This window comes from Kogia breviceps, chromosome 1, assembly GCF_026419965.1.
Source record: "Kogia breviceps isolate mKogBre1 chromosome 1, mKogBre1 haplotype 1, whole genome shotgun sequence".
Classification (NCBI taxonomy): domain Eukaryota; kingdom Metazoa; phylum Chordata; class Mammalia; order Artiodactyla; family Physeteridae; genus Kogia; species Kogia breviceps.
The window spans coordinates 180,857,368-180,883,070 of NC_081310.1; the positions used below are offsets into that span (position 1 = coordinate 180,857,368).

The 25,703-nt window shown below is 39.9% G+C and overlaps 1 protein-coding gene and 1 pseudogene across 2 annotated transcripts in view; both read right to left on the reverse strand.

Moving 5' to 3' along the window:
- Positions 1–882: 882 nt before the first annotated feature.
- The window catches only part of FAM76A (family with sequence similarity 76 member A), a 28,689-nt gene continuing 3,868 nt past the window's right edge, over positions 883–25,703 (reverse strand). Inside the window, exons 3-9 of one of the 2 annotated variants that reach the window (XM_059036621.2) lie at positions 24,899–24,953; positions 23,998–24,150; positions 19,314–19,471; positions 14,355–14,441; positions 6,454–6,589; positions 3,697–3,798; positions 883–3,160 (exon numbers count right to left, since the gene is read on the reverse strand). In XM_059036621.2, coding sequence (XP_058892604.1) covers positions 3,074–3,160; positions 3,697–3,798; positions 6,454–6,589; positions 14,355–14,441; positions 19,314–19,471; positions 23,998–24,150; positions 24,899–24,953 — 778 coding nt within the window. In that variant the 3' untranslated portion in view covers positions 883–3,073. The remainder of the gene's footprint in view (positions 3,161–3,696; positions 3,799–6,453; positions 6,590–14,354; positions 14,442–19,313; positions 19,472–23,997; positions 24,151–24,898; positions 24,954–25,703) is intronic. The other variant, XM_059036628.2, reaches the window with a different exon arrangement.
- On the reverse strand, positions 16,631–17,820 carry LOC131740749 (small ribosomal subunit protein eS6-like; annotated as a pseudogene).

The following is a 25,703-nucleotide window of genomic DNA, read 5'->3' on the forward strand; positions in this document are numbered from 1 at the left end:
CTTATAAACAACATAAATTTATTTTCCACATTTTTGGCAGCTGGGAGGTTCAAGATCAAGGGGTCAGCATGGTCGCGTTCTAGTGAGGGCCCTCTTCCAGATTCATAGCTGGCACCTTCTGGCTCTGTCTTCATATGGTAGAAGGGGCAAGGGATATCCTTGGAGCATCCTTTATGAGGGCACTAATCCCATTCATGAGGGCAGAACCTAAGCTCCTCCTAAAGGCCCCACCTCCTAATACTACCATCTCTCGGCATTAGGATCTCAACATATGAATCTGGCAGAGAGGAGAGGGGCAATAAACATTCAGACCATAGCACCTATAAAACTATCTTTATTTAGAGAAAATAAATGGTCATTGCACCTATAGAACAGAATGACCAGGATGTGACAGTGATAATGTCTGAAAGTCACCTGTTACTTAGAAACCTACTAGCACCAATGTTTCAAACCAATACATTCCTCTCCTTGAGATGACATCTCAAAAACCTTTCACTCATACCTTATATAAAGATTCATCCCTTATTAATTTTGAGTAATAATGGTAAATATAAAATCAAGGAACAATGGTGTTGTCCAATATCCCATTAAATGGGAGCCTCATGAGGAGAGTAACTTTGTCAATTGTCTTCATTGCTGTATATCCTCATTGCCTACCAGTGCTTATAACAAAGCAAGCACTTCAACTGAATAAATAAACTCAAAGAAGAAAGAGAATGATTTTATTCTCTGATGGACATAAAACTCCCTATTAGCACTGTTAGGTTTTTAATTGTTTAAATTCTACAAGCAAGACAAACTGACTCTTTTCTAGGTTGAAGGGGATTATGGGATATGTCTATTGGTGAACCAGCAAGAAATAAATGACAAAAAAAACCAATTATACTTAAGTCAATATGAATTTTATTAACACACATTTTTCAAAGTCTGTACAAACCAAAACATTCCTGTGTTTTAAAAGGTCCATTATTACAAACATACAAATAAACAAAAGGTGTTACCAAAAGTTAGCTACTCAATTTCATGGTAAAACAGTGTCATGATTTTTAAAAACCAAAATTTCAAGACTGAGGTTTCTTCCTTCCCTTTTTGGAACTTGTGGAAAGTTAGAAAATGTGTGGATTTGCTTTATATTAAATGCCAAGACCTTAAAAAAAGATTTAGTATAAAACTAAATGTGTTTTTACATTGTCACTTCATGTAACAGAATTTCTCAAGTCTTTAAAATTAAAAAAAAATGACTGTAACTTTTTTCACAATCTTTTCCCCATAGTCAATGTAAATGCATCTGAAAATATTATGACAGTTTATCTTTACCTAAAAGTTTCTCATTCAAAAAGTTACAAAACTATTTAGCACTGCCATTTCCCTTGCTTAGAAGGGAAAATTACATCCTCTACTAGAGTGATAGATAAGTAACATGGTCCATTGTTCCTCTTACCAGAAGGAAGCCACTCATTTCCACATCTCTGTCCAATTATGTGCATGGCTCCACTTGTGAGAATGCTCACAAATTAGAAGCATTTGCTCCTAGGAAATGCCTAGCAAGTTAAACTTACTGCTACACTTTTGGTAGACTGAGGTACAAATGTCATCTGCCCTTATGATTACCTCTAACTCTAGTACCACCCCCTGCATTAATGATTCCAAGGTAGCTGGTTTTACTGTTTCATGGCACACTACACATCTCTAGTTCCTTTCACAAACATCATCTAGAGGACCTGAGAGTACGGCTAGAAATGCAAATCTATCCTCTCACCTGGAAAAGAGAATCCATGTGCCTATTGGGTCAAGAAGGGAAAAGAGGACACAGTTCAGGCTGCGGCCAAGCTGCTTTTGAGAAGCACCTGTTTTCAACACATTTCCATTAAAGGCAGGGAGTGTACAGGCTGGGGTAGGTGAGGAGTGGGGAAAAGGTACAGTGATATCATTCTCCCAGTAGGACTTACAGTCCATACTTGAGCAGCTCATACTAACCTCCAAAATGCTCTGTAGTCTGAATATTACCCCATTTTGAATCAGGTAAAAAAAAAAGTTACCTGAAAATGGCCCAGTATGACAACTGATATAAGTAAAGGGCATTTTTTTAAAAAGAGGTGGCAGTGTGAGAATTTAAAATCAGTCACATAAAACAATCAAGAAAGGGGTGGGGGAGAGAAGTGTCCAGTACAACCTGGACAACCCTTCTTTCTGCCTTTACTTAGAAAGACAGACTGTCCAAATCTTTGCTACCTCCCTTAAGTATCTTCTTACATGGTCTTCCAAGAAATCCTCCAAAAGGCACTTAACTCCATACTTACATACTGAATTGTTTCACCTTAGCAATCAGTTTTTAAGACTCCAAGGTAACAAGAAAGAAAAGATCTGATTCTTTTACTAAACGCTAGAGAGTAGGACTTTTTTTTAAGAGGCGTCACTTTTACAAGAAGAACAAGCTAGGCTACCATTACTCCTTTATCAAGAAAAAGTTTCTTTTTTTAAAAAATAAATAAAACTCTGGCTATACATAGTACAAAGTTCATACATAATATACCTGGAAAAAAACCCAAGAGTATACCCTGAAGCAAAAGGTTTACTGGAGAGAAAAATTCTCTTCCACTGTACCAAGTCTTAAGGTGGCAGTTTTCAAAGTTCAGAGGGTGGCAGTGATATGTAATTAATGCCAACTATTTGCTCATGGGTATGGCAGGATGCAATGATGGACAAAAAAAAAAAACAACCATTCTGCACATACACTGAACAGTGACCACCACACACACATTAAAAAGTAACAAAAGAGAGACAGACAGAGAGACAGTAGTACTGAGAGAAGGGTTGGGGGAAGAGAGGGGAGTGAGGGAGAGTGTGAGAGAGTGAGAGAGAGAGAGAGCCTGCAACCCCAAACATTCAAGCATGCAGTCATAATATAGCACAAACCAGGTGTTTCCACTCAGCCCCAATGCAATCGCACAAAGAAGGATAACTATAGTAAAATAGAGATTTCTTAAGAAAGCTTGCAATTCCCAGAGAACAGCTACATTGCCACCCTAACCCAGGAATCAATTGCTATTGCCAGGAGCGTCCTTGTGGTCTCTCATGGAGAGGTTATAGCTCCTGACTTCTCTGACTTCTTGCTCTTGGACAAGGCAGCTGCCTGCTTCAGGAGCTCTCGGTTTTTGGCCTTAAAAAAAAAAAAAAAAAAAAAATCAGTGCACGCAAGACGTTTTAGCAGGATAGGCTATGTTTTTCATGCAGATGCTAAGGGAGACAATGCAGAGGTCAGGAAGAGGTGAACAAATTCTAGAGGCAGAAAACAACAGAAAGCTCTAGGGTTTGGTTCAGAGGGAAGAAAGTATTTGCTGGAGATTAATCAGTGTACTTCAATCTCCTGGGATCCACTATTACAAAAGGATGCTTTATGCAATACAAACGAACCATGGAGTGCCTTAATGTGCTGGATAAACAGAATTTACAATTCAGACATCTGGAATCACATCTGGTTTATCCAAAAATCAAAGAACACATTTATTAATTCCACTGTTTTTGAGGGAAAAAGATCAGAACCCATCCAAGAGAAAATATTAAAAGACATCTATAAGCTGGATTAATGTGATTTGTCAATTCTCTGAGAAAAAAGAAATCTAAGAGATGATCACTTAAAATACCATCAGCTAAATAAACCAGAGTTACCATATTAAATTAAATAGGCAGAGTCACCTGCAATTGTTCTGTAACTTCTTTGTGGGTTTTCTCCATCTGGTTCATTTTGGCTCTCATCTGAGATTCTTGGTATTGAAAATCAGCCTTCAGCTCCGTGATCTGAGGGAAAAAAAGGCAGAGTGACCAGAAGAAATCTCTGTGTAATGAGAAATGTTTTGGTACCAGAGCGCTAAACAGTCCCCCAAATTAATGAAATCCAGGGCTCTCCTAAAGATTCATACCTAAATCAAAGCCAGGGAACTGTGTATCCTATTTTTTCTAATGATTTCCTGAAAATTACACAAAATCCTGAAATAGCATGTTTGATACTTAACCACTTACTAGAAGGTTTTAGATATTTCATATATTTACTATATGCAATAATCTTTCAAATACCTCCAAATAAATCAGTGTTTATAACAAATATGACTGACAGTTTGAGAGAAGCCAGGAGAATAACAGCTGCTGCCATTTACTGAATTTTTACCTTGTTCCAAGCAAACTGTTTGATTATATTATTTCATTCAATCCTATGATAACCCTGTGGGAGAGTAATGTTATTTTTCCCATTTTATAGATGGGAACATCAAAGGCTTAGAAAGGGTTAAGTGGCCAAGATCATACATGTTAGCAAGTAGCAGGGCTAGAATTCAAACTCCAGGCCTTCTTCTATTGACTATGCTATTCAAGGAACACAGAGAAGAGGTATCTAATTCAGAGAAGTGATGTGTGAGCTGAGTTTTGAGGTACAAGCAGCAACTGGCACATGAGGTAAGGAAAAGGGCATCCAAGCAAAGGGAACAGTACGGGCACAGGCAGAGTGCGAGACAATTGAGAGCGTGTTCAAATGACTGATGAGAGTGTCAGGAGATGAGGCTGCTGATAGGCAGGCATGATGTGGAAGAGCCTGTGTTCCAACCCAAGAGTGTGACCTTGATCCTGAAAGTTATGGGAAATAATCTACTACTTGTTTTTGCTCCTTCTAAAACCCTAACTTGGTGGGAAGTCCCCGGCGGTCCAGTGGCTAGGACTCAGCGCTTTCACTGCCCTGGTCCAGGTTCAATCCCTGGTGAGGGAACTAAAATCCCGCAATTGCAAAGCACTAGAAACAAGTGTTCATTTTGTCTCTATTTTGCAAAAATCCTTTTATGTGTCATTCTGATCTAGTTCATGAAGAAAATATACTTGGGTCTGCTTTCACCTGACAGTCATGTAGTAAATTGGAAAGAATACTGGTCTCTTCCCATGAATCTCCACCTTATTGTCAGAGTAGAAACATAGCACACCAGAAACAGTAGGGTCAGAAAGATTTGGGTTCATTCCTTTGTTCTGCCATTTATCAGCTGTGTGATTCAGACATTTAATTTGGTCGTTTAATCCTCTTGGGTCCACTTCCTCATCAGTAAGATGAGGTAGAAATCAGATGCAAAGAATGTACGTAAAGATTTTAACATTATAAATGTCTTTGTTAGCCATTCAGAATGAATCATAGCATTCCAAACACAGTGCAAAACAACATACAGCCTCCAGAAGAGAACAGAGCTAGAGGAAGGGACTGGAACCCTAAGGGGAAAAGTACAGAAGGTACTGCTCACCTATGAAATGATGATAATAATAATTCCTACCTCAAAGTGTTGTTATGGGGATAAATGAGTTAATATATATAAGCACTTAGAATGGGGTCAGGCACACAGTAAGCATCCAAAAAAGTTAGCAATTATTTTAATTGTTATTAAAATATTAAGGCAAAAATGAGATATTCTCTAACAATCTGAAAATAAGAAACCATAGATATGAATCAGAACGAAGACATAAAAAATTCCCCTAAAGAGGGGGCGATGACTCTTAGACCAGAATAAGGCTTTACTGAAGATATTAATGAGCTCAAAGAGTAGGTCACTCAGGAAGGGAGTTATCAGCAATAGAAACAAAGTGATGTAGTCACAGAGGAAGGCCTACCTGAACACTGTCCAGGGAGGAGAGAGACCTGATCCACATATTTTGAGTATTACTGTCCCCTGGACACAGCCATCCCAATAATAGAGACGGAGGCATCAGGTTCCCCTAGCCTGAGAGCACTAAAAATTCCAATTATGTAACTACTTCCTCTTGTCCCAACTCCATGTTCATTCAGCACCCTCTGATTACAAGCTTCCTAGACAGCTTATGCTGAGAAGAGTAGTACTCTGGTATATTAAGAGGCAGACATTATAGTTGTGAATTAAGAGGCAGACATTATAGTTTTACACATCATCTCTGTAAGCTTGGTCAACATCGGTCCTCCCTTAGAAGTGGAAGCTTCCTCCAAATGCAAGAAAGAAAAATCAACTTTTGGGACTTCCCTGGTGGCACAGTGGTTAAGAATCCGCCTGCCAATGCAGGGGACATGGGTTCGAGCCCTGGTCCAGGAAGATCCCACATGCCACAGAGCAACTAAGCCCATGCACCACAACTACTGAGCCTGCATTCTAGAGCCCGCGACCCACAACTACTGAGTCCATATGCCACAACTACTGAAGCCCATGTGCAAGAGAGAAACCACGCAACAAGAGAGAAGCCACCACAATGAGAAGCCCATGTATCACAACAAAGAATAGCCCCCACTCACCGCAACTAGAGAAAGCCCGTGCACAGCAAAGAAGACCCAACGCAGCCAAAGATAAATAAATAAATTTATAAAAAACAAAAACAAAAAAACAGTTAGCATCATGCCCTGCACGACATATCTTACCCGCCTGTCTCATTCTGACCTGAGAAGCACTAACTAAACAGTACCTTCTTCTCTTTCTCTAAAATCATTTGATCCTTTTGATGCAGCATCTTCTTCAGAGTGGCTACTTCTTCCTTCAGTTGGGCAATGATGACAAAGTGGTCAGTGCCTGGTGAGTCCAGAGCAAGGTCTGGGGAAAAGCTGAGTAAAAAACGGAGGGGGAAAAAATCAGTTGGATTGATAAACTTTTTTCTACCTGAGTTCACATCATAGGCCACTTGACTGCAAGTGCAAGAGCAGGAGCAACTACTTGAATTCCCAGCATCAAGCAAAATACACACCTGACTTGAGAGTGTTTGCTGAACTGCACAGGCAAGGTGGCCATCAGATAACTATATCAACCAAAGCCACAACCCACAGCATTCCTGCAGCATCTTTGCTCACATTCAGGACTAAAATAAATGCCTTCTCACAAGAGCCAAGGATATTCTGTTCCAGGTTCATTGAAGATCTCCATTTATTTATGGGTGAGAGTCATAATTTTTTTGTGATTAGATAATTTCCCTAGAATCTGGATAAATTATCAATTGTAAGTTCATGCATTTTTCTTTAAAGCTCCCCATAGAGTTTTTTTGTTTTGTTTTTTTTTTTTTTTGCGGTATGCGGGCCTCTCACTGTTGTGGCCTCTCCCGTTGCGGAGCACAGGCTCCGGACGCACAGGCTCAGCGGCCATGGCTCACGGGCTTAGTTGCTCCGCGGCATGTGGGATCTTCCCGGACCGGGGCACGAACCCGTGTCTCCTGCATCGGCAGGCGGATTCTCAACCACTGCGCCACCAGGGAAGCCCCCCATAGAGTTTTTGACTCTTTGTTTTCTGCTCCAAAGCCCATGATGTGGTGCCGCTGCTGTGTTCTGCCCCAGGAGCAGTCAGTCTTTTAAAAAAGTGATAGAAAGAAGATGAAATTGATAGGAAAGAAGCCAACTTCCTCCACTACAACTGGCCTGTTCACTGTTACTTCCAATATCAAGAATTCTACGATCTTTAGTTAGGAAAAGAACAAAGAGGTGGCAAACGGCAAAGTCACATCACAACCTGGGGTTTTCAACAGATTCCTCCCAGTAATAGCCTCTGAGCACTACATTTTGTCAAAGTGCCAGGTGAACTCCATCCTTTTAGTAGAGTCTCTTAACCAGGACAAGTTTCAGGGAATCTGTAAAGCTCCGAAATTGTATGTACAATTATATGTATACATACAATGGATGGTTTCTAGGGTGAGGATCCATAGCTTTCTAAGGCTGGTCAGAGGTGTCTTAGACCCAAACAAGTTAAGGAATCACTGCCAAGAGAGTCAAATCCTTCCCTTCTCTACAGACTTCCCAAAGGAAGCTCTTTACTTTTCCCAGGGCAACCTTTAAAGTAAAACACAAGCCTGTTTTTCCTAACAGATACTGCAATACTGATTCCCAACTCCCTATATCAATATAGCAACTACTCTAGATACCCCTTGCTGTTGGTTCTTTCCTACCTCTCAAACAACATCTAATAACTAGTAATTCTCTACACAGGTAGAAACTCCAAATAACAAGGTGAACCACTGGACAAACTTCCTCATAGTTACCAAGTCAAACATTTCTATGGCTAGAATGGGAAGACACACTCCATTGATAAGAATATTCCCCCTCAGTCTACACGAAGCATATGAGAAGAATGTCAGAGGAAGAATGGATCACTGCTTTTCTAACTGATAAACATGGAGAATTACTGGGTAACAAAAAGTAAATGTAAAATAATAAAACAAGGCATGCAGGAGAAAATATTGAAAGGACTCATCACTGTCTCCACCGGTTTTCATGCTCACCAAGGGACTGTCTTCCCTCAACCCAACAGAATCTAGGTAAACCCATAACCAGAGCAACAAATGAAATGGAGTAATGGGCTAGTATAAATAACTTCTTATTGTCCTCACAGCTCCTAATACTCTGCTCTACCTGCTTCTTCTTTTTTTAACTGAAATATAGTTGACGTACAATATTATGTTAGTTTCATACATAATGATTTGACATTTGCATGTATCATGATCACCATAAGTCTGTAAACATCTGTAAACACTGTAAACATCTGTCCCCATATAACATTATTATATTATTGACCATATTCTTTATGCTGTATATTACATCCCCGTGACTTACTGATTATATAACTGGAGGTCTATACCTCTTAATCTCCTTCAACCTATTTTGCCCATCCCCCACCCCCACCCTTCTGACAACTACCTGTTTGTTCTCTGTACCTACGAGCATGTTTTCATTTTGCTTTGTTTTTTAGATTCACATATACGTGAGATCATGCAGTACTGGTCTTTCTCCAACTTATTTCATTTAGCATAATACCCTCTAGACCCATCCATGCTGCTGCAAACAGCAAGATTTCATTTTTTATGGATGAGTAATATCCCAGTGTGTGTGTGTGTGTGTGTGTGTGTGTGTGTGTGTACACACACACACACATCATAGCTTCTTTATCCATTTGTCTATCAATGGCCACTGAGGTTGCTTTCATTATCTTGGCTATTGTAACTAATGCTACAATGAACAATGGGGTGTATATATCTTTTTGAATTAGTATTTTTGTTTTCTTTGGATAAATACTTAGAAGTGAAATTGTTGGATCATATGGCAGTATTATTTTTATTTATTTTTTTAACATCTTTATTGGAGTATAATTGCTTTACAATGGTGTATTTTTGCTTTATAATGAAGTGAATCAGTTATACATATACATATGTTCCCATATCTCTTCCCTCTGCATCTCCCTCCCTCCCACCCTCCCTATCCCATCCCTCTAGGTGGTCACAAAGCACCGAGCTGATCTCCCTGTGCTATGCGGCTGCTTCCCACTAGCTATCCACCCTACGTTTGGTAGTGTATATATGTCCATGCCACTCTCTCACCTCGTCACAGCTTACCCTTCCCCACCCCATATCCTCAAGTCCATTCTCTAGTAGGTCTGTATCTATTCCCGTCTTACCCCTAGGTTCTTCATAACCTTTTTTTTCCCCTTAGATTCCATATATATGTGTTAGCATACGGTATTTGTTTTTCTCTTTCTGACTTACTTCACTCTGTATGACAGACTCTAGATACATCCACTTCACTACAAATAACTCAATTTCATTTCTTTTTTTTCTTTTTTTTTTTTTTTTGTGGTACGCGGGCCTCTCTCTGCCGTGGCCTCTCCCGTTGCGGAGCACAGGCTCCGGACGCGCAGGCCCAGCGGCCATGGCCCACAGGCCCAACCGCTCCGCGGCATATGGGATCCTCCCGGACAGGGGCACGAACCCGTGTTCCCTGCATTGGCAGGCGGACTCTCAACCACTGCGCCACCAGGGAAGCCTAGTTTCGTTTCTTTTTATGGCTGAGTATGGATAAGGAAGATGTGGCACATATATACAATGGAATATTACTCAAGCAGTACTATTTTTAATTCTTTGAGGAACCTCCATACTAGTAGCTGCACCAACTTACAATCCCACCAACAGTGCACAAGGGTTCTATTTTCTCCACACCCTCATCAACATTTGTTGCTTGTTGTCTTTTTGACAGCCATTCTGACAGGTGTGAGGCGGTGTCTCATTGTGGTTTTGATTTGCATTTCCCTGATGATTAGTGATGTTGAACATTTTTTCAAGTGACTGTAGGCCATCTGTATGTCTTCTTTGGAAAAACATCTATTCAGGCCTTCTGCCCATTTTTTAAAAAATAAACTTTATTTATTTATGGCTGCACTGGGTCTTCATTGCTGCATGGGGCTTTCTCTAGTTGTGTCAAGCGGGGGCTACTCTTAGTTGCGGTGCGTGGGCCTCTCATTGTGGTGGCTTTTCTTGTTGTGGAGCACGGGCTCTGTGGCAGGCAGGCTTCAGTAGTTGTGGCACACGGGCTCAGTAGTTGTGGTTCGCGGGCTCTAGAGTGCAGGTTCAGTAGTTGTGGCGCACGGGCTTAGTTGCTCCGCAGCACGTGAGATCTTGTTGGACCATGGCTTGAACCCATGTCCCCTGCATTGCCAGGCTGATTCTTAACCACTGTGCCACCAGGGACATCCCCTCTGCCCATTTTTAAATAGAACTGTTTGCTTTTTTGATGTTGAGATATATGAATTTTTTGTACATTTTGGATATTAACCCCTTATCAGATATATCATTTGCAAATATCTTCTCCCATTCAGTGGGTTGCCTTTTCATCTTATGGATAGTTTCCTTCATTGTGCAAAAGCTTTTTAGTCTGAGGTAGTCCTATTTGTTTACTTTTGCTTTTGTTTCCCTTGCCTGAGGATACATATCCAAAAAACATTGCTAAGACCAATGTCAAAGAGCATACTGTCAATGTTTTCTTCTAGGAGTTTAATGCTTTCAGCTCTTACATTTAAGTCTTTAATCTATTTTGAGTTATTTTTGTAAGCAGTGTGAGAAAGTAGTCCAGTTTGATTCTTCTGCATGTAGCTGTCTAATTTTCCCAACACCATTTAGTGAAAAGGCTGTCTTTTCCCCACTGTATATTCTTGCCTCTTTTGTTGTAGATTAATTGCTCATATAAGTGTGGGTTTATTTCTGGGCTCTCTATTCTGTTCCATCAGTCCATGTGTCTGTTTTTGTGCCAATACCACACTGTTTTGATTACTGCAGATTTGTAGTACAGTTTGAAATCAGAAAGCGTGACACCTCCAACTTTGTTCTTCAGTCTCAAGATTGCTTTGGCTCTACCTGCTTCTTGAAGGAGGATTCTTCCTATACCAATAAATCGTTGACAAAACTAGTTGTGTCTTTCCTGTGTTAGGTCCTGACCTCTCTAACTCTGTAATTCCTGATTAATAAGAACTGCTGGGTATCAAAATGAAAAAAGATGGCTAGGTTACCAAGGCAGAAAATCAAATCCAGTCTCTTTCTAAATACCTCCAAAGACAGGGAACTCACTATTTCTCCAGGAAGCTTCTTGTCTTTTCCAAAAGCTTAAGAGAACATCTCTCCTCAGGTTGAGCCAAAACCTGCCTCCCTATCAGTCCCATCCATTAGTCCTGGGTCTGTCCTCAAAGGCCACACAGAGTAAGTCTAATCTTTCAGGCATATTTCAGAGGGAGAATAAAATAAAACTATAAGGAAAGGAAAAGAATGTCCTTTAGAAACAATAAACCACAAGGTGTGCCTGGAGGTCACCCACTGCTTTTATTGCCCACAGAACAATAAACAAATATGATCAAAAAGTACATTTCTCAGGGAAGGAAAGCTAGAAATGAACTCAGATTTTCTTCAAATTGAAGAGTTTTTGTTACGATTTCAACAAACTACAAAATATTGAGATGGAGGCTGTGAATTTTATAGCATACTAAAAAATAAAAAGACTAAGGCATTTTATAAGTATAAAACCATGAGAAAAATGGTTTTATTTTTTAAAAAAAACCCTAAAGTAATGGGTTCTCTCTGTATGATATGGAAGGCTAATGAATAAAGAAAGAGAAGAGAAAAAATAATCAAATATTCCTCGATATTTAAAAAATAAATAAGAGGACTTCCCTGATGGGGCAGTGGTTATGACTCCACATTTCCACCTCAGGGGGCGCGGGTTCGATCCCTGGTTGGGGAACTAAAGATCTCAAATGCCGTGCTGCGCGGCCAAAAAAAAAAAAAAGGAGGAGAATACGGTAGTATAGAAAGGTCAATGGAAAACTGTTAGACAGCAACCTGCAGAAGACATGAAGGGATAAAAATGAAAGAATAAAAGCATAAATTTAAAAGTATATGGATATTACGTGTGGCTGATTCACTTTGCTGTACAGCAGAAACTAATACAACATTGTAAAGCAACTATACTCCAGTAAAAAAAAAGTATAGGGATATTTTAAGAGTGGGACAAACAAAGTGGATTGTGATTAATTAAAAACTGGGAGACGGTCACAATAGATAGTTAAGAAACAAAACTGGTAACATTTACTAAAGAACTGAATTCAAAATGGATACTCAGGAAAAAATTTTTGGTTTGCATGACATTAAAAAAAGGACTGTTACAAAAAGTCTTGTCAGAATGTTTTCAAAGTGAAGGAAAAGCAAGGGAAAAAACCACAAAAAGTAAAAAGAAAAGGAAAAATGTAATTTACCTTGTATATGAACTTTTAAAAGACAGAAATGCAAACAAGTGGAATAGATTGTTAAGACTGCTAATGCAGGAACATTCAAATGGAACTTCTATATGTATGAAAATAATTTTTTTGGCAGCAGAAAAAATTTTTCCAAATTTTCAAGTTATTAGAATAAGTTATTTTTTTAATTACCATGTACATTTAAAGAAAAAATTATTTTTAAAGATCTTTCCCAGAGGACATTATGAAAGACCATGCACCTAAGTTAAGGATAGGCATCCTACTTGAGGAAAATAATCATTGCTGGTAACTGGATGCAATAAAACACTGAGCAGAAAGTTTAAGTCTTTGGCTTGGTGTATCCATAGTCAGCAAGAATAGTGGCAGTATCTCAAGAACAAAATGAGCTAATAGAAGGCAAACTTTAAGGACTGTTGGTTAAACTAAAAGTTAAACTAAATGAGCTTTTTCCAGGTCATTCAAACATAGCCTGCGTCACAAATAGCACAAAACAGAAATGATGCATCTAAAGGCTGTGGGTCTTGGCTTAGGCCTTTATAAAGCAGGGCATTCAGAATGGTTCACTCTTTAAAAAAGTAGTTTTTACAGGATCATGCATCCTGGCAGAGGTGATAGGACAATCAGTGCCACATCTACTTTCTTCAGAATGGTCAAACTAGCTGCTCAGAGAACAAACAATAAAGCTGACCAGAAAGATGGTCTTTATGGTTCCTTCCCCTACATAATCAGAATATCTAAATTAAGCATTTCTAGAAGGATCAATTCAAGAAGTTTAAAGTCACTAAATACTAGCATTAAAAAGACAGCTTGCAGAGTCTCAAATCAAGTTAATGAAAAAGCCAACTTCATAGACGCTGTGTATTCTGCTAAATAAACAAAATTCAGCCCTGGTAAGCCTATATGCTAGTCTGCTCCCATACCCACCACTGCCTGGGAGGGAGAACCGAGAATGGAAGTTTTCAGAATGGAGATGATTCCAAGGATTTTAGGGAAGAGTGTGCCAGGTGGTCTCACTTCAGGATGCCCAGGCCTGGAGGAACAGGAAAACAGGTGGCCCCAAGACTCTGCTGAGAAGCCGCCCACTGCACCAACATGGATGGGGCACTCTGGATATGAGGAGAAAGTAGCTTGTAAGCGAAGCATCACTGAGAAGGAGAGGGGAAAGTGAGGAATAAAAAGGCATTTAGAAGGGCTTAAAACGAAACAAAAATATTTAAATGAATCTCCTTCTCTCCTGATCCAGCATCTGCATTGGGCTATCTCTGTTAATGCTAAGGAAACATGGATTATCCCTCACAGACTGAGCAATACTGCCTTAATTCCAACTTGTCAGGAATTCCCTGGCGGTCCAGTAGTTAAGACTCAGCACTTTCACTGCCATAGCCCAGATTCAATCCCTGGTCGGGGAACTAAGATCCCACAAGCTGTGCAGTGTGGCCAAAAAAAAAAAAAATCCCAACTTCTCTCTGCTTTGCCTCTGGAGACCAACTCCTGCCCTGCCTGGAGGAGGCTTCAGGCACAGATCACAATAAAAAACATCTAGCTATTGACTTCTTTGAATTCGTGTGAGGAAGTTATTTGTGGACTGCAGAATTCAATTGCTATGAAATCCAGTTATATGTTCTAGACAAGATTAGATTTATAAACAAATATCAGTACTGTTTATTTATAAGATATCAAGTGGCTAGTGTAGCGACCCTGAGAAGTTCATTGACAACCACAGACTAGCTCCATGACACACCCTAAAATGTATTCCTGTTTCAGGAACTGTGTATGCATTTCAAACAGAAACATGCACACACCCTTGAATTGGCTTACCTATCTCCATTGGTTGTGATCGACTCAAACTTGGATTTTTTCTTTGGGATTTCATTTTGAATTGAAGATGTAGAAAGTGTTTTCTGACTTTTAGTGGCAAAAAAAAAAAAAAAGAGAGAGAGAGATACACACACTTTAGAAATCAAAGATTAATAAAACATCACAATGAAAGTCTTCTCAAATGGGACCAATGTAATACTGTACCCATTCTATGCAAGAGCTAATTATTCTTTTTTTTTCTTTTATTTATTTTACTTTAAAAAATACAGCATAACACAAGGAACATACATGAACCTGTGTTGTCACTTAAAGGGGGTAAAGCTTTCAATTCTGAGGTCAGGTGGGGCACGCTGTCCAGGGTGAAACAGACAACAAGCAGAAATGTCCAAGTGGCCTTGATCTAAGATCTAAGAGCTAATTATTCTTGATAATCAAAATCCACCAAAGTCTTGATTTCATAGGTCTTGGATGCACGGGTAGCTCGTTTCTATAGTCCTCCCCCAAATTCTTGGCCTTGATTAAACATTATCTGCTTTATTAATAACTATGAGAACAGAGTCAATAAAACCTCAGTTAGAAGTATAATCTGTCTTACAATTTAAAAAGTACTTTCACATCCATTGTCTCACATGCATCTTATAATACTGTGAGGTATATACAAGGGATTATTTCTATTTTGCATAAACTGAGGCTCATCAAGGTTAACTGACCTACCTACCCAGGGATATACAGCTAGTTAGCAGTGAAGCTGGGACTAGACAACAGGCTGACATATTTGAACTCCAAGTCCAGTTCTTCCTCACTCTATTTCTGTGAATCTTCTGGTGTCTGAGTCCCACAGCAACACTAAAGATCAGTTTTAGCCCCAATAAGTTGACCCCCTAAAACTAGTCTGCAACCCTTTTACTTTGATGGATGTCCAATCGCTAAGCCCAAAGGATGTTTCAGACCTTTTCTTACTGGGCCTCTTTTCAATATTTGATACCACTGACCATGCCATCCTTTTTCCCCCCCTGACTTTATTGAGGAGTAACTGACAAATATAATTGTACATATTTAAAGTGTACAAGGTGACAATTTGATATACATGTACATTATAGAATGATTACCAAGATCAAGATAATTAATACACCCATCACCTTGCATACTTAGTTCTTTTATTTTATTTTATTTTTTGGCTGTACCATGTGGCTTGCAGGATATCAGTTCCCCGACCAGGGATTGAACCCATGCCCTCTGCAGTGGAAGCACAGAGTCCTAACCACTGGACTCCCAAGGAAATCCCTCTTTTATTTTTTTTAATGGTGAGAATGCTTAACATCTACTCTCAGCAACTTTCAAGCATATAATATGGCATTATTAATTATCGTCACTAAGCTACACATTAGATCTTCAGAACTACTTTTTCTTACAAAGTTTGTACCCTTTGACCTACACCTCCCCATTTCCCTCTCCCCCTGCCCCTGGCAACCACCATTTTATTCTCTATTTCTATGAAATCAGCTTTATACTTTTTAAGATTCCACATAAAAGTCATACCACATGGTGTCTGTCTTTCTCTCTCTGGCTCATTTCACTTAGCATATGCCTTCCAGGTTTATCTATGTTGTAGCAAATAGCAGGATTTCCTTCTTTTTTTATGGCTGGATATTCCATTGTATGTTTATACCACATTTTCTTTAGCCATTCATCCCTCAAAGGACATTTAGGTTGCTTCCATATCTTAGGTATTATGAATAAAGTTATAATGAATATGAGATACTGATTTCAGTTCCTTCAGATATATACCCAGGAGTGATTGCTGGATCATATGATAGTTTTATTTTTAATTTTTTGAGGAAACACCACTGTTGAGTCCTTTATATATTTTGGATATTAACCCTGATCAGATATTTGGTTTTCAAATATTCACTCCATCCTTCTTGATTGCTTCTAGAATCTGTTCTCAGCCTCCAACCTGAGTCGTGTCATTCAAGAGCATGGTTTTAACAACTATCTATCATAGTGGTTAGAAATGATGTTCCCCAGATCACCTGCATCAGAATCATCTGAGATGTTTATAAAACAAAGCAGATTCCTGGACCCTATCCTAGATTCTACTGAATTAAACTCTGCGGTAGGGCCACAGAAATCCACATTTTAAAATAATCTCTGCTACCACTGACTCTTATGTGCTACCAATGGCTCATGTTCAAACCTCTCTTGTGAGTTCTAGGCTAAACTCCCACTAAATAATTTTTTTTTTTTGGATGTTGGATCTTATTTATTTGTTACTCTTAGAACGTCTTCTTTTTGACCGAGGACAGCTTCTGTTTCCTGACAATCTGTTCCTCGCATTTTTCTTTGGCCTCCTTCATTCTCTTGTCCAAAAGTGCAGCATATTCTGCAGTCTCTTCCTTATTTTTCTTAGTACGCTGTTTCTTCAGAGCAATATGCCGACGTTTGTGTTGCAGAACATGTGGAGCAACAAGACGCTGAATTTTGGGTGCTTTAGTCCTAGGTTTCTTACCTTCTTTGTTTAAGGGCCTTCTCACAACATAATGGTAGACATCATCTCCTTTATTTATTTTTATTTATTTATTTTTTAATAAATTTTTTAATTTTTATTTTTGGCTGCCTTGGGTCTTTGTTGCTGTGCGCGGGCTTTTCTCTAGTTGTGGTGAGCAGGGGCTCACACAACCCTTTGTTGTGGTGTGCGGACTTCTCGTTGCGGTGGCTTCTCTTGTTGCAGAGCGCGGGCTCTAGGCACGCAGGCTTCAGTAATTATGGCTTGCGGGCTCTGGAGTGCAGGCTCAGTAGTTGTGGCGCATGGGCTTAGTTGCTCCACGGCATGTGGGATCTTCCCAGAGCAGGGCTCAAACCCATGTCCCCTGCATTGGCAGGCAGATTCTTAACCACTGTGCCACCAGGGAAACCCCATCATCTTCTTTAGAGAGCTTAAAAAGTTTGAGGATTCTAGCTCTTGGGCCCCAGGCGATGCAGCACAGTTGTATCAGCAAATCTAGAAATATCCTTCTCACCTTTTTTCACAATGTCCAAATTCAGGACATTCAGATTGGCATCCATAATGCAACCCCGTACAGATCTGCACTTTCTTTCTCCAGTCCTCCTTGGCCTGTAACAGGAATGCTCTTTACTCAGTAGCAAGCAGACGCGGCTGTGGGTCATGCCACCCTGCTTCATGGTCCCTTGTTTGTCATTCTCACCACTGATTTGGACCACATAACCCCTCCATTCTTCACCTGGAGCATCAGCAGCAACTTCCATGGCCATAAACTTCTCATAGATGGTACAAAGTTTGCATTCATAGTCCACTTCAGTGAGTTTCTGGCAGACAGTGGCTGGGAGAGAGATGTTCAGCTTCATCCTGAAGCAGCCGTTCCCCTCCAAGGTGCCATGAAAAAGAGCTAAATAATTCTTCTTGATGCTTTAAACTCAACTTTCCAAAACTGAACTTCTTTTTCCCCCTTCCTATAGTCTCTCTCAGATAAGGATCTACCCATTCACCCAAGTAAGAAATCTGAGAATTGTCCTTCATTCACCCAGCTCCTGCCCATCTATCTGTTCATCACATTATCTAATTTATTAAAATATCTCCTTCTGAAGTATCTTCCTGAATCTGCCTCTTCAGTGTCACTGCCTCAGTTGAGGTTCTCTATTAACATCTCTTATCTGGACTCTTACCAAAAAGCTTCTTAACTAGCCCCCAGCCTCTTTTTCCTCCAATGCATTCTCCCCAGTAGTCTGGGTTAATTTTTTTTTTTTTTAATGCAGATTTGGCCCCTCCCCTGCATAGATCCTTTCAGTGGCTTCCCATTAAGATTACTAAGATCAAGTTCATGCTCCTTACCAGGTCTGCTGGATTCCTTTTCCTCCCATTTTCCAGCTCCCAATAATAAGCTCCAGAAAAATAAAAGGACTTGCTGTTCCCAAGTTCCGTGTGGTCTCATGCCCTCCATGTCTTTGCAAATGCTATTCCCTCAGCCTAGAATGTCTCTGCCCATTCCTTATCTGATGATTCTGACTCATCCTAAGATCTAGCTCCAACACCAGCATTTCTCTGATCTTAACCTCCCAAGGCAGTTAATTACCACTGCCTCTTATGCCTGTGTTTTGACGTTTCCACTGTGATGCCCATCGAATTATCCTGCAATGATTTGATTACAGGTCTGTCTTCCCAACCAGACTGCATACTCTTGGATAGCAGTGTGAGTCTTTTACTTATCTCTGCATTCCTTGCAGAGAACCTGGCTCATCAAAGTATTTAACAATGAACAAAGAAAATCACAATGGTAATAATAACAACAAGTAACTAAAACGTATTGAAGCTTCCTATATGCCGGTTATAAAACTAATCACTATGCACATATAATTTATTTTTGCAGCAACTCCATGAGGTAATATTATTATTTCCCTCATTTCACAGATGAAAAAACTTGCCCAAGATCCCACACAGAAAACTTGGCAGACCCAGGATTCAATCCAAAGCCAGAACTCTTAACAACTCTACAGATATTCTGAAACGAAGCTTAAGACAATAATGAAAGGACATCATTTTGACTGGATCTCACAAGGATAAACCTAGAATATCTATCAATCTCCTAGCCAATATGCATAAAAAAGCTGCATCCCTCAGACTGTAAAATGTCCAATCTTCTAGGGAAATAACCCACTCTAACGGAGGGGAGAACGTTACAAGTTAAAGTGGAGTAAGTTCCACAAACTTTTAAGACACAACAGAAACCAAGTCAGAAAATCCTGATGCCTTATGGAAGTCTCTCTGGCCCTTGGATGATACATGAATTATAAATTATGACAAAGGAGATTCCCTCTATAGACTAATAACTAGAGAGAAAATAGGAAAATTTAGACAAAATGGTATCTTCCACGGCTAATTGTGTGAATATTACATCTGACCTCCCAGCACCTCTAGTCCTATCTCATGCATCTCGGGGTTACCTGTTATAATGGCTGCCACCACTCAGTCGACTGTACTGCTCCTTCTCCTGGTGGCTGGCACGGGAAGAACTGCTCAGGTGCTTCCTCTGCTCTTTGGTCTTCTGAAGGACCCGTTTGTATGAAAGTGTGCACAGCCAGCATAGCAATTTCCCATCTACCTGAAAGATGAAAAGACAAAGATAAAGAAGAAGGAATGTGCTAGTGCAGTGGCTGAGAACACGGGTATTAGGAGCTAGAACCTCTGGTTAAGTACAGATCTGCCACTTACAAGCTGTGTGACTTTATAGAAGTCAGCTGGGTACTCATGGGGTCAATTTCTTCATCTATAAAATGAAGAATAGTACCTACTTCAGAGAGCTGGTGCAAGGAACTAGTGACATAATGTAGGTAACGCATGGTGCAAGGTACATAAAAATTGCTTAATAAAATAGGAACTGGGGACTTCCCTGGCAGTCCAGTGGTTAAGGCTCCACACTTCCACTGCAGGGGGGCACATGTTTGATTCCTGGTGGGAAACTAAGATCCCACATGCTGTGTGGTTTGGCCCAAATTTTTTTTTAATAAATAAATAAATAAAATAAAAATGAGCTTCTAATTTTATATATTTTTTAATTTTGTTTTTCTTCAATTTAACACAGACCAGAGCAAAGTTCCCATAAGAATTTCAAAAGACACAAATATCTCTATGGTGCTCATCAAGAAAAACACAGCAGGGAAAAGAGAAGACAGAAGATGAAACATAAAATTTATAATTTAGCTTTTTCTTTTCTTTTTTTTTTTTTCAATTTATTTTATTTTATTTTATTTATTTCTCTTTGGTTGCATTGGGTCTTTGTTGCTGTGCGTGGGCTTTCTCTAGTTGTGGTGGGTGGGGGCTACTGTTTGTTGCGGTGCATGGGCTTCTTATCGCCATAGCTTCTCTTGTTGTGGAGCACGGGCTCCAGGCACGCAGGCTTCAGTAGTTGTGGCCCATGGGCTCAGTAGTTGTGGCTCGCAGGCTCTGGAGCGCAGGTTCAGTAGTTGTGGTGCACGGGCTTAGCTGCTCCGCAGCATGTGGGATCTTCCTGGACCAGGGCTCGAACCCGTGTCCCCTGCCTTGGCAGGCGGATTCTTAACCACTGCGCCACCAGGGAAGCCCTATACTTTAGCTTTAACACCTTACAAATGGCTCATAAAACGGTATGCTGGATATCTTTTCTCAGATGGAAGTAAATGTCTCCAGAAAAAGACTGATGGGCAAGTAGCTTCCAGGGCCCCAATCCCTGGTGGTGGCCTACCATGGCACTTTGTTTGATTTAGAAAAAGTTGATCACGTTGGGCAGAAGCAGCTCTGCACCAGGGTGCAGGACACAGGGCTAGGAAAGCAGAATGGGGCTTCCACAACCCTCTGAAGCTGGGGTGCCTCTGTACAGCACTCAGACTGCAAAACTAAGTTCGTGGGGTGGCCTGGTACAAGTGGCAGGGCAGCAGAACTGGTTGCAATTACTCAGGTTGGGGAGGGAGTGTGCTGATATTTTACGGAATCTTAGTTTTCATGTCTTGCCTCTAAAGTAGATCTTCTGCCCCATCTTGAACATGGGTAAGCCAGACCATCATTTACCTGAAGTATTTATCTTGTTAGCAAAAGCCTCTTTGCACCTCATTCTCCTAACCTATTAGCAAGTCATCCCTCTGAATCTATCCACTTCTTTCCAACTCTACTGCTTCCACCCAAGCAAAGCCATTCTTACCTGTCACAACTGCAAGACCCACCCAAATGATCTCGCTATTTTTCTCCAGATCAACCATTTCCACATAGCTGCCAAAGAGGGCTTCTTAAATGTAAATCTGATTATGTCTCTTCTCGCCTTAAAATATAAAATCTAAACTTTTTATCATAGCATATGTTGACTTAAATGTAGCCTCTGCCTGCCTTTATAATCTCATTCTCTGTTCACTCTGCCTTCTTTCTGTTCTTCCCATCTGCCAAGCTCATTCTTGCCTCAGGGTCTTTTCATAGCTGGTCTCTCTTCCCAGGATCTTCGCCCTCCAGAGCTTCCCATGGCTGCTTCCTTCTCATCTTTCCTGTTTCAGCTCAGATTTTATCTCCATGCAGGTCCTCCTGATTGTCCAATCTAAACTGGCCTCCCCAATCACTCTCTACCATATACCCTATTTCCTTATAGCACTTACACCTAAAATCTGTGTTCATTTATTTCCTTGTTTGTTCTCATCCATCTCTTACACACATAAATAAAAGCTCTGAGAGAATAAGGTCTCTTCTTCTTAGTTCATCAGTGTATTTCCAATACCCAGAGCAGTATCTGAGACAGGATAAGCATCTAATTATTTGTTAACAAATGTATAAATGAATTTTGAAACCAAACTTCAATTTGCTACATTTCATGGTTATAGGATATGGCCTAAGGTCTGACTTTAAAATACTCTAGGAGGACTTCCCTGGTGGCGCAATGGTTAAGAATCTGCCTGCCAATGCAGGAGACATGGGTTTGATCCCTGGTCCAGGAAGATCCCACATGCTGCAGAGCAACTAAGCCCCGTGCACCGCAACTACTAAGCCTGCACTCTAGAGCCCGCAAGCCACAACTACTGAGCCCGTGTGCTACAACTACTGAAGCCCACGCGCCTAGAGCCTGTGCTCTGAAACGAGAAGCCACCGCAATGAGAAGCCCGCGCACTGCAACAAAGAGTAGCCCCCACTCGCTGCAACTAGAGAAAGCCTGCGCCCAGCAATGAAGACCCAATGCAGCCAAAAAAAACCCCAAAAAACTCTAGGAGACCTTCTCCACGAAAGAGCTTTCACTGAAGAAGGGTTTGAAAACAAATCAACTACACTGAAAGAGAGCCAGCATTAAACATGAAAATCACACACTGAACCACAGGACACTTTATTTCAGATCTCTCCTTCACAAACTTTAAAAATATAAAATCACCCTCTCAGAATTAAGCTATCATAAAGAAAATAATCATAGATAACACTGAGTACTTATCATGTGCCAGATTCCTTCTGAAGGGGTTTACACTTGACCTTCATAAAAACGATGAGGTCTGAGCAGCCTCATTTACGGATGAGGAAACTGAGGCACTGATAGATTAACTCGCCCAAAGTCACACAACAAATAAGTGACAGACAAAGATTTCAACCCAGGCGCTCGGAGACCAGATCATCCACCCTCAATCCCTAAGCTTGGTCCTGCTAAAGTTTATAAATAGGTGATTGAGGATGCCTACAAATACACAAACTCTTATGATAGGATTGTAACTAGAAAGAAACAATGAATTCTAATGTAATCCAATTAATAATAATATAGGTACCATTTAATGAGGTATAGTATATGCTAGGCTCAAAATTGTTTTATATACCTATCTCAGTTAAATCTCCCTATGCCCTTGTGAAGTAGCTACTGTTATTCCCACAGTAAAGATGACAAAACTGATGTATAACAGGAGTAAATAATTTGCCCAGGATCATTCAGCTAAGCCAGAAGTGGGCTGGAACCCAGATCTATGGGACTAAAAAGCTTGTGCTCCAACTATTATTATATGTTACCTTCTGATTACTAATTCAGCTTCTCTAGTATCTTGATTCAGGGAAGAGGTGCCCTGGTTGGCAGGCAGGAGTATTCTGGTCACTGGGAAGTTACTTCCTCCCATTGTAAATTAATGAATTTGGTTACTATGAATCAGCTTTTGAGAGCCTAAGCATCTCTGAAAAGCATCTCTGGACATTGAGAGTTTCTGTACTACATTCTTTCATTCAAAAAATATTTATCGAGTACCTACTATATGCCAGGCTGCTGGTAATACAGCATGAAAATAAGATGGACAAAGAGCTCATACTCTAGTGGGGGTGGACAAACATGTGAACAAACAAGATAATTTCTCATAACGTTACATGCTATGAAGACAATAAACAGGGTACTATGACAGAGTGACTGGGGGAGTTAGTGAAGAAGGTCTCTGTGAGAAGCTGGCAATTGAGCTGAGACTTGACGCAAGGAACCAGTTATGACACTCTGGAGAAGGCTGTGTATCAGGCAAATCCAGCTGGCACAAAGGTGGAAATGAGACTGGCATATCTGAAGGACTGAAAGGTGGCCAGTGTGGCTGGACCAAGGGAGGAGGAGGGGAGTGTGATGGAAGATGAGACTGAGAGTCAGGTATGGGCCTTGCAGGCTATGGAAGGAGTTTGGGTTTCATTCTAAGTGCAACTGGAAGCCACTGGAGGGTTTTAAACAGACCAAATCTAAACCATTTTAATTCCACCAAGGTACCATCATTCCACATAGAGGTTTATCTATATCACCTTCTTGTGGTCTTTAACTTCAACAGATAGAAACATTTAAAGAGCCAGATAGTAAAACTGGTAACAGACTATATCCTGCTTAAGTCACAATCTCTCCTTTAAAGAGTTTTGTAGAATTTTGCCAATCACCATTTCACTTATAAGGGATGTTGAACACTGTAATTCAAATTCTCATGAAATACTAACCTATGAAATGTTAGAATATAATGGTCCACATTTGATAAACGAAGAAAACAAAGGCTGAATATCTTCTTCAAAGTCAGTAACAGAATTTGGAGGAACTGAGAAATCAATCTTGGTTATATGTCTTTTTAACACAATTGGCCCACCTTAATTTCTCTGAAAGAAAAAAATATCAAGAAAAACACAGAGATTTACCTTCTTTCTATCATCTTTCCTGTCAAATGCACACTGCTGCTTGCACTGTTCACAAGAATATGGTGGTCCATACTTCTTCTCTGAATTTGTGCAGCGCTGGCATTTGTTGCCAATAAATGCTGCAATTATGTTGCAATACTGACAAGGTTTGGGCTTAAAGAGAAAAAAAAAAAGTGCCAAGTAAATATATTGTAAAATACCAGTGCTTTTTTTTCCAGTGCATTTTTTAAAGCAATGATTTCTATTATACATAGTTCGTTAGTCAGGGTAAAAATGCATTCCCAACTTCATAAATTTCCTTTTACATTGATCCAATAAAGCCCAATTCCTAACACCATGTAAAGTGTTTTTCTGCACAGGACTATTGATTTTCAAATAAATAAACAAATAACAAAAACCCATTAGCATATATGCTGGGACTTCTCTAACCAATTCAACAGAACCAGCTCTTGGAGAAATGAGCAAGTGCATCCAAATTTCTGAAAAGGCCTCTTTGACATTATCAGTGTACAAACATGTGGGGAGAATGCCTGCAAGGACACAGTATGCTGAACCCTAACACTGAAAGAAAAAAAATCATTCATCAAAATGAATAGTCAACTGTTACCAAACAAAGAGGTCACGTCATAGGATTCATCAGTCCCCTTCTCTTTACATACTGGTTACTGAAGCTTCTCAAGGAAAATTATAATCACGATCCCGCCACAGTGACTATAAACACAGAACTCCTTAATACTAAGTATTAGCTAAGTTTGAAAGCTAAAACACTACATAAATTTTTCTGAGAACATTTTTACACATAACTAGGCCTTCTAATAAAAATATTGTAATTATATTAATAGTCCACAGAATGTACGGTCCCAAGAGACCTGACTGCTAGGTACAGAGAAACCCTACTTACCGTTCCATACAACTGCACATTCTGAGCACATTTCTTGCATATTGTATTGGTTTTACTGTTAAGGAAGAAAGAGACACAAGGCTTTATAAGAAAAAAATCGTTTTCCTTACAACATTTGAAAACTGATTCTTCCTTAAGTCCAAGGAATTTGCTCAATACTAAGTGCCAAGGTGGAATATGGTTTGGACATTTGATTAACTGAAGGGTGAGTATCTGGCCAGTATCTCTTTTAATTATTCTGTAGTTATAAATTTTATTAGCTCAAATACAAGGAGGCTTTGGTTAAAATGGAGAGTGAGTTATTTCTGATTATGACATCTCCAAGTACCACTAAGTAAAATTATCAGATATGCAAAGGACCCTCAAAAGAATATTATGTTAGACCAAAGCGGACTAGCAGAAAAGAAATTAATTCTCCTAAATTCAGATGACCAGCTGAGAAATTTGAGATGAGGAGTAAAGTATTTGTGTTTGGGATATAAGCTCAGAGACTCTATCCATGTTGACCTTACTCTGTCTCTGTTCTCCTCTGTAAGTAAAAGTATATGAAAATCCCCGATGTGGGGAAAATGATGCTAACAACAAATATTTTTTCAATATTTCCAATTTCTCTAAGAGCTAAGCACCGACAAAAATAAACACGCCCTTTCCCTTGTGAAGATCCAAGTCATAATATTACCTACATGCCTAAACTGATAAACTGCCTTGGGGAAAAAAAATTATCTTCAAATAAAGTCTAGCCCTTCACAAAGGGAGGTACAAACAAATGCTTGATGTTTAAGAACAGTTTAAACAATATTTGGGG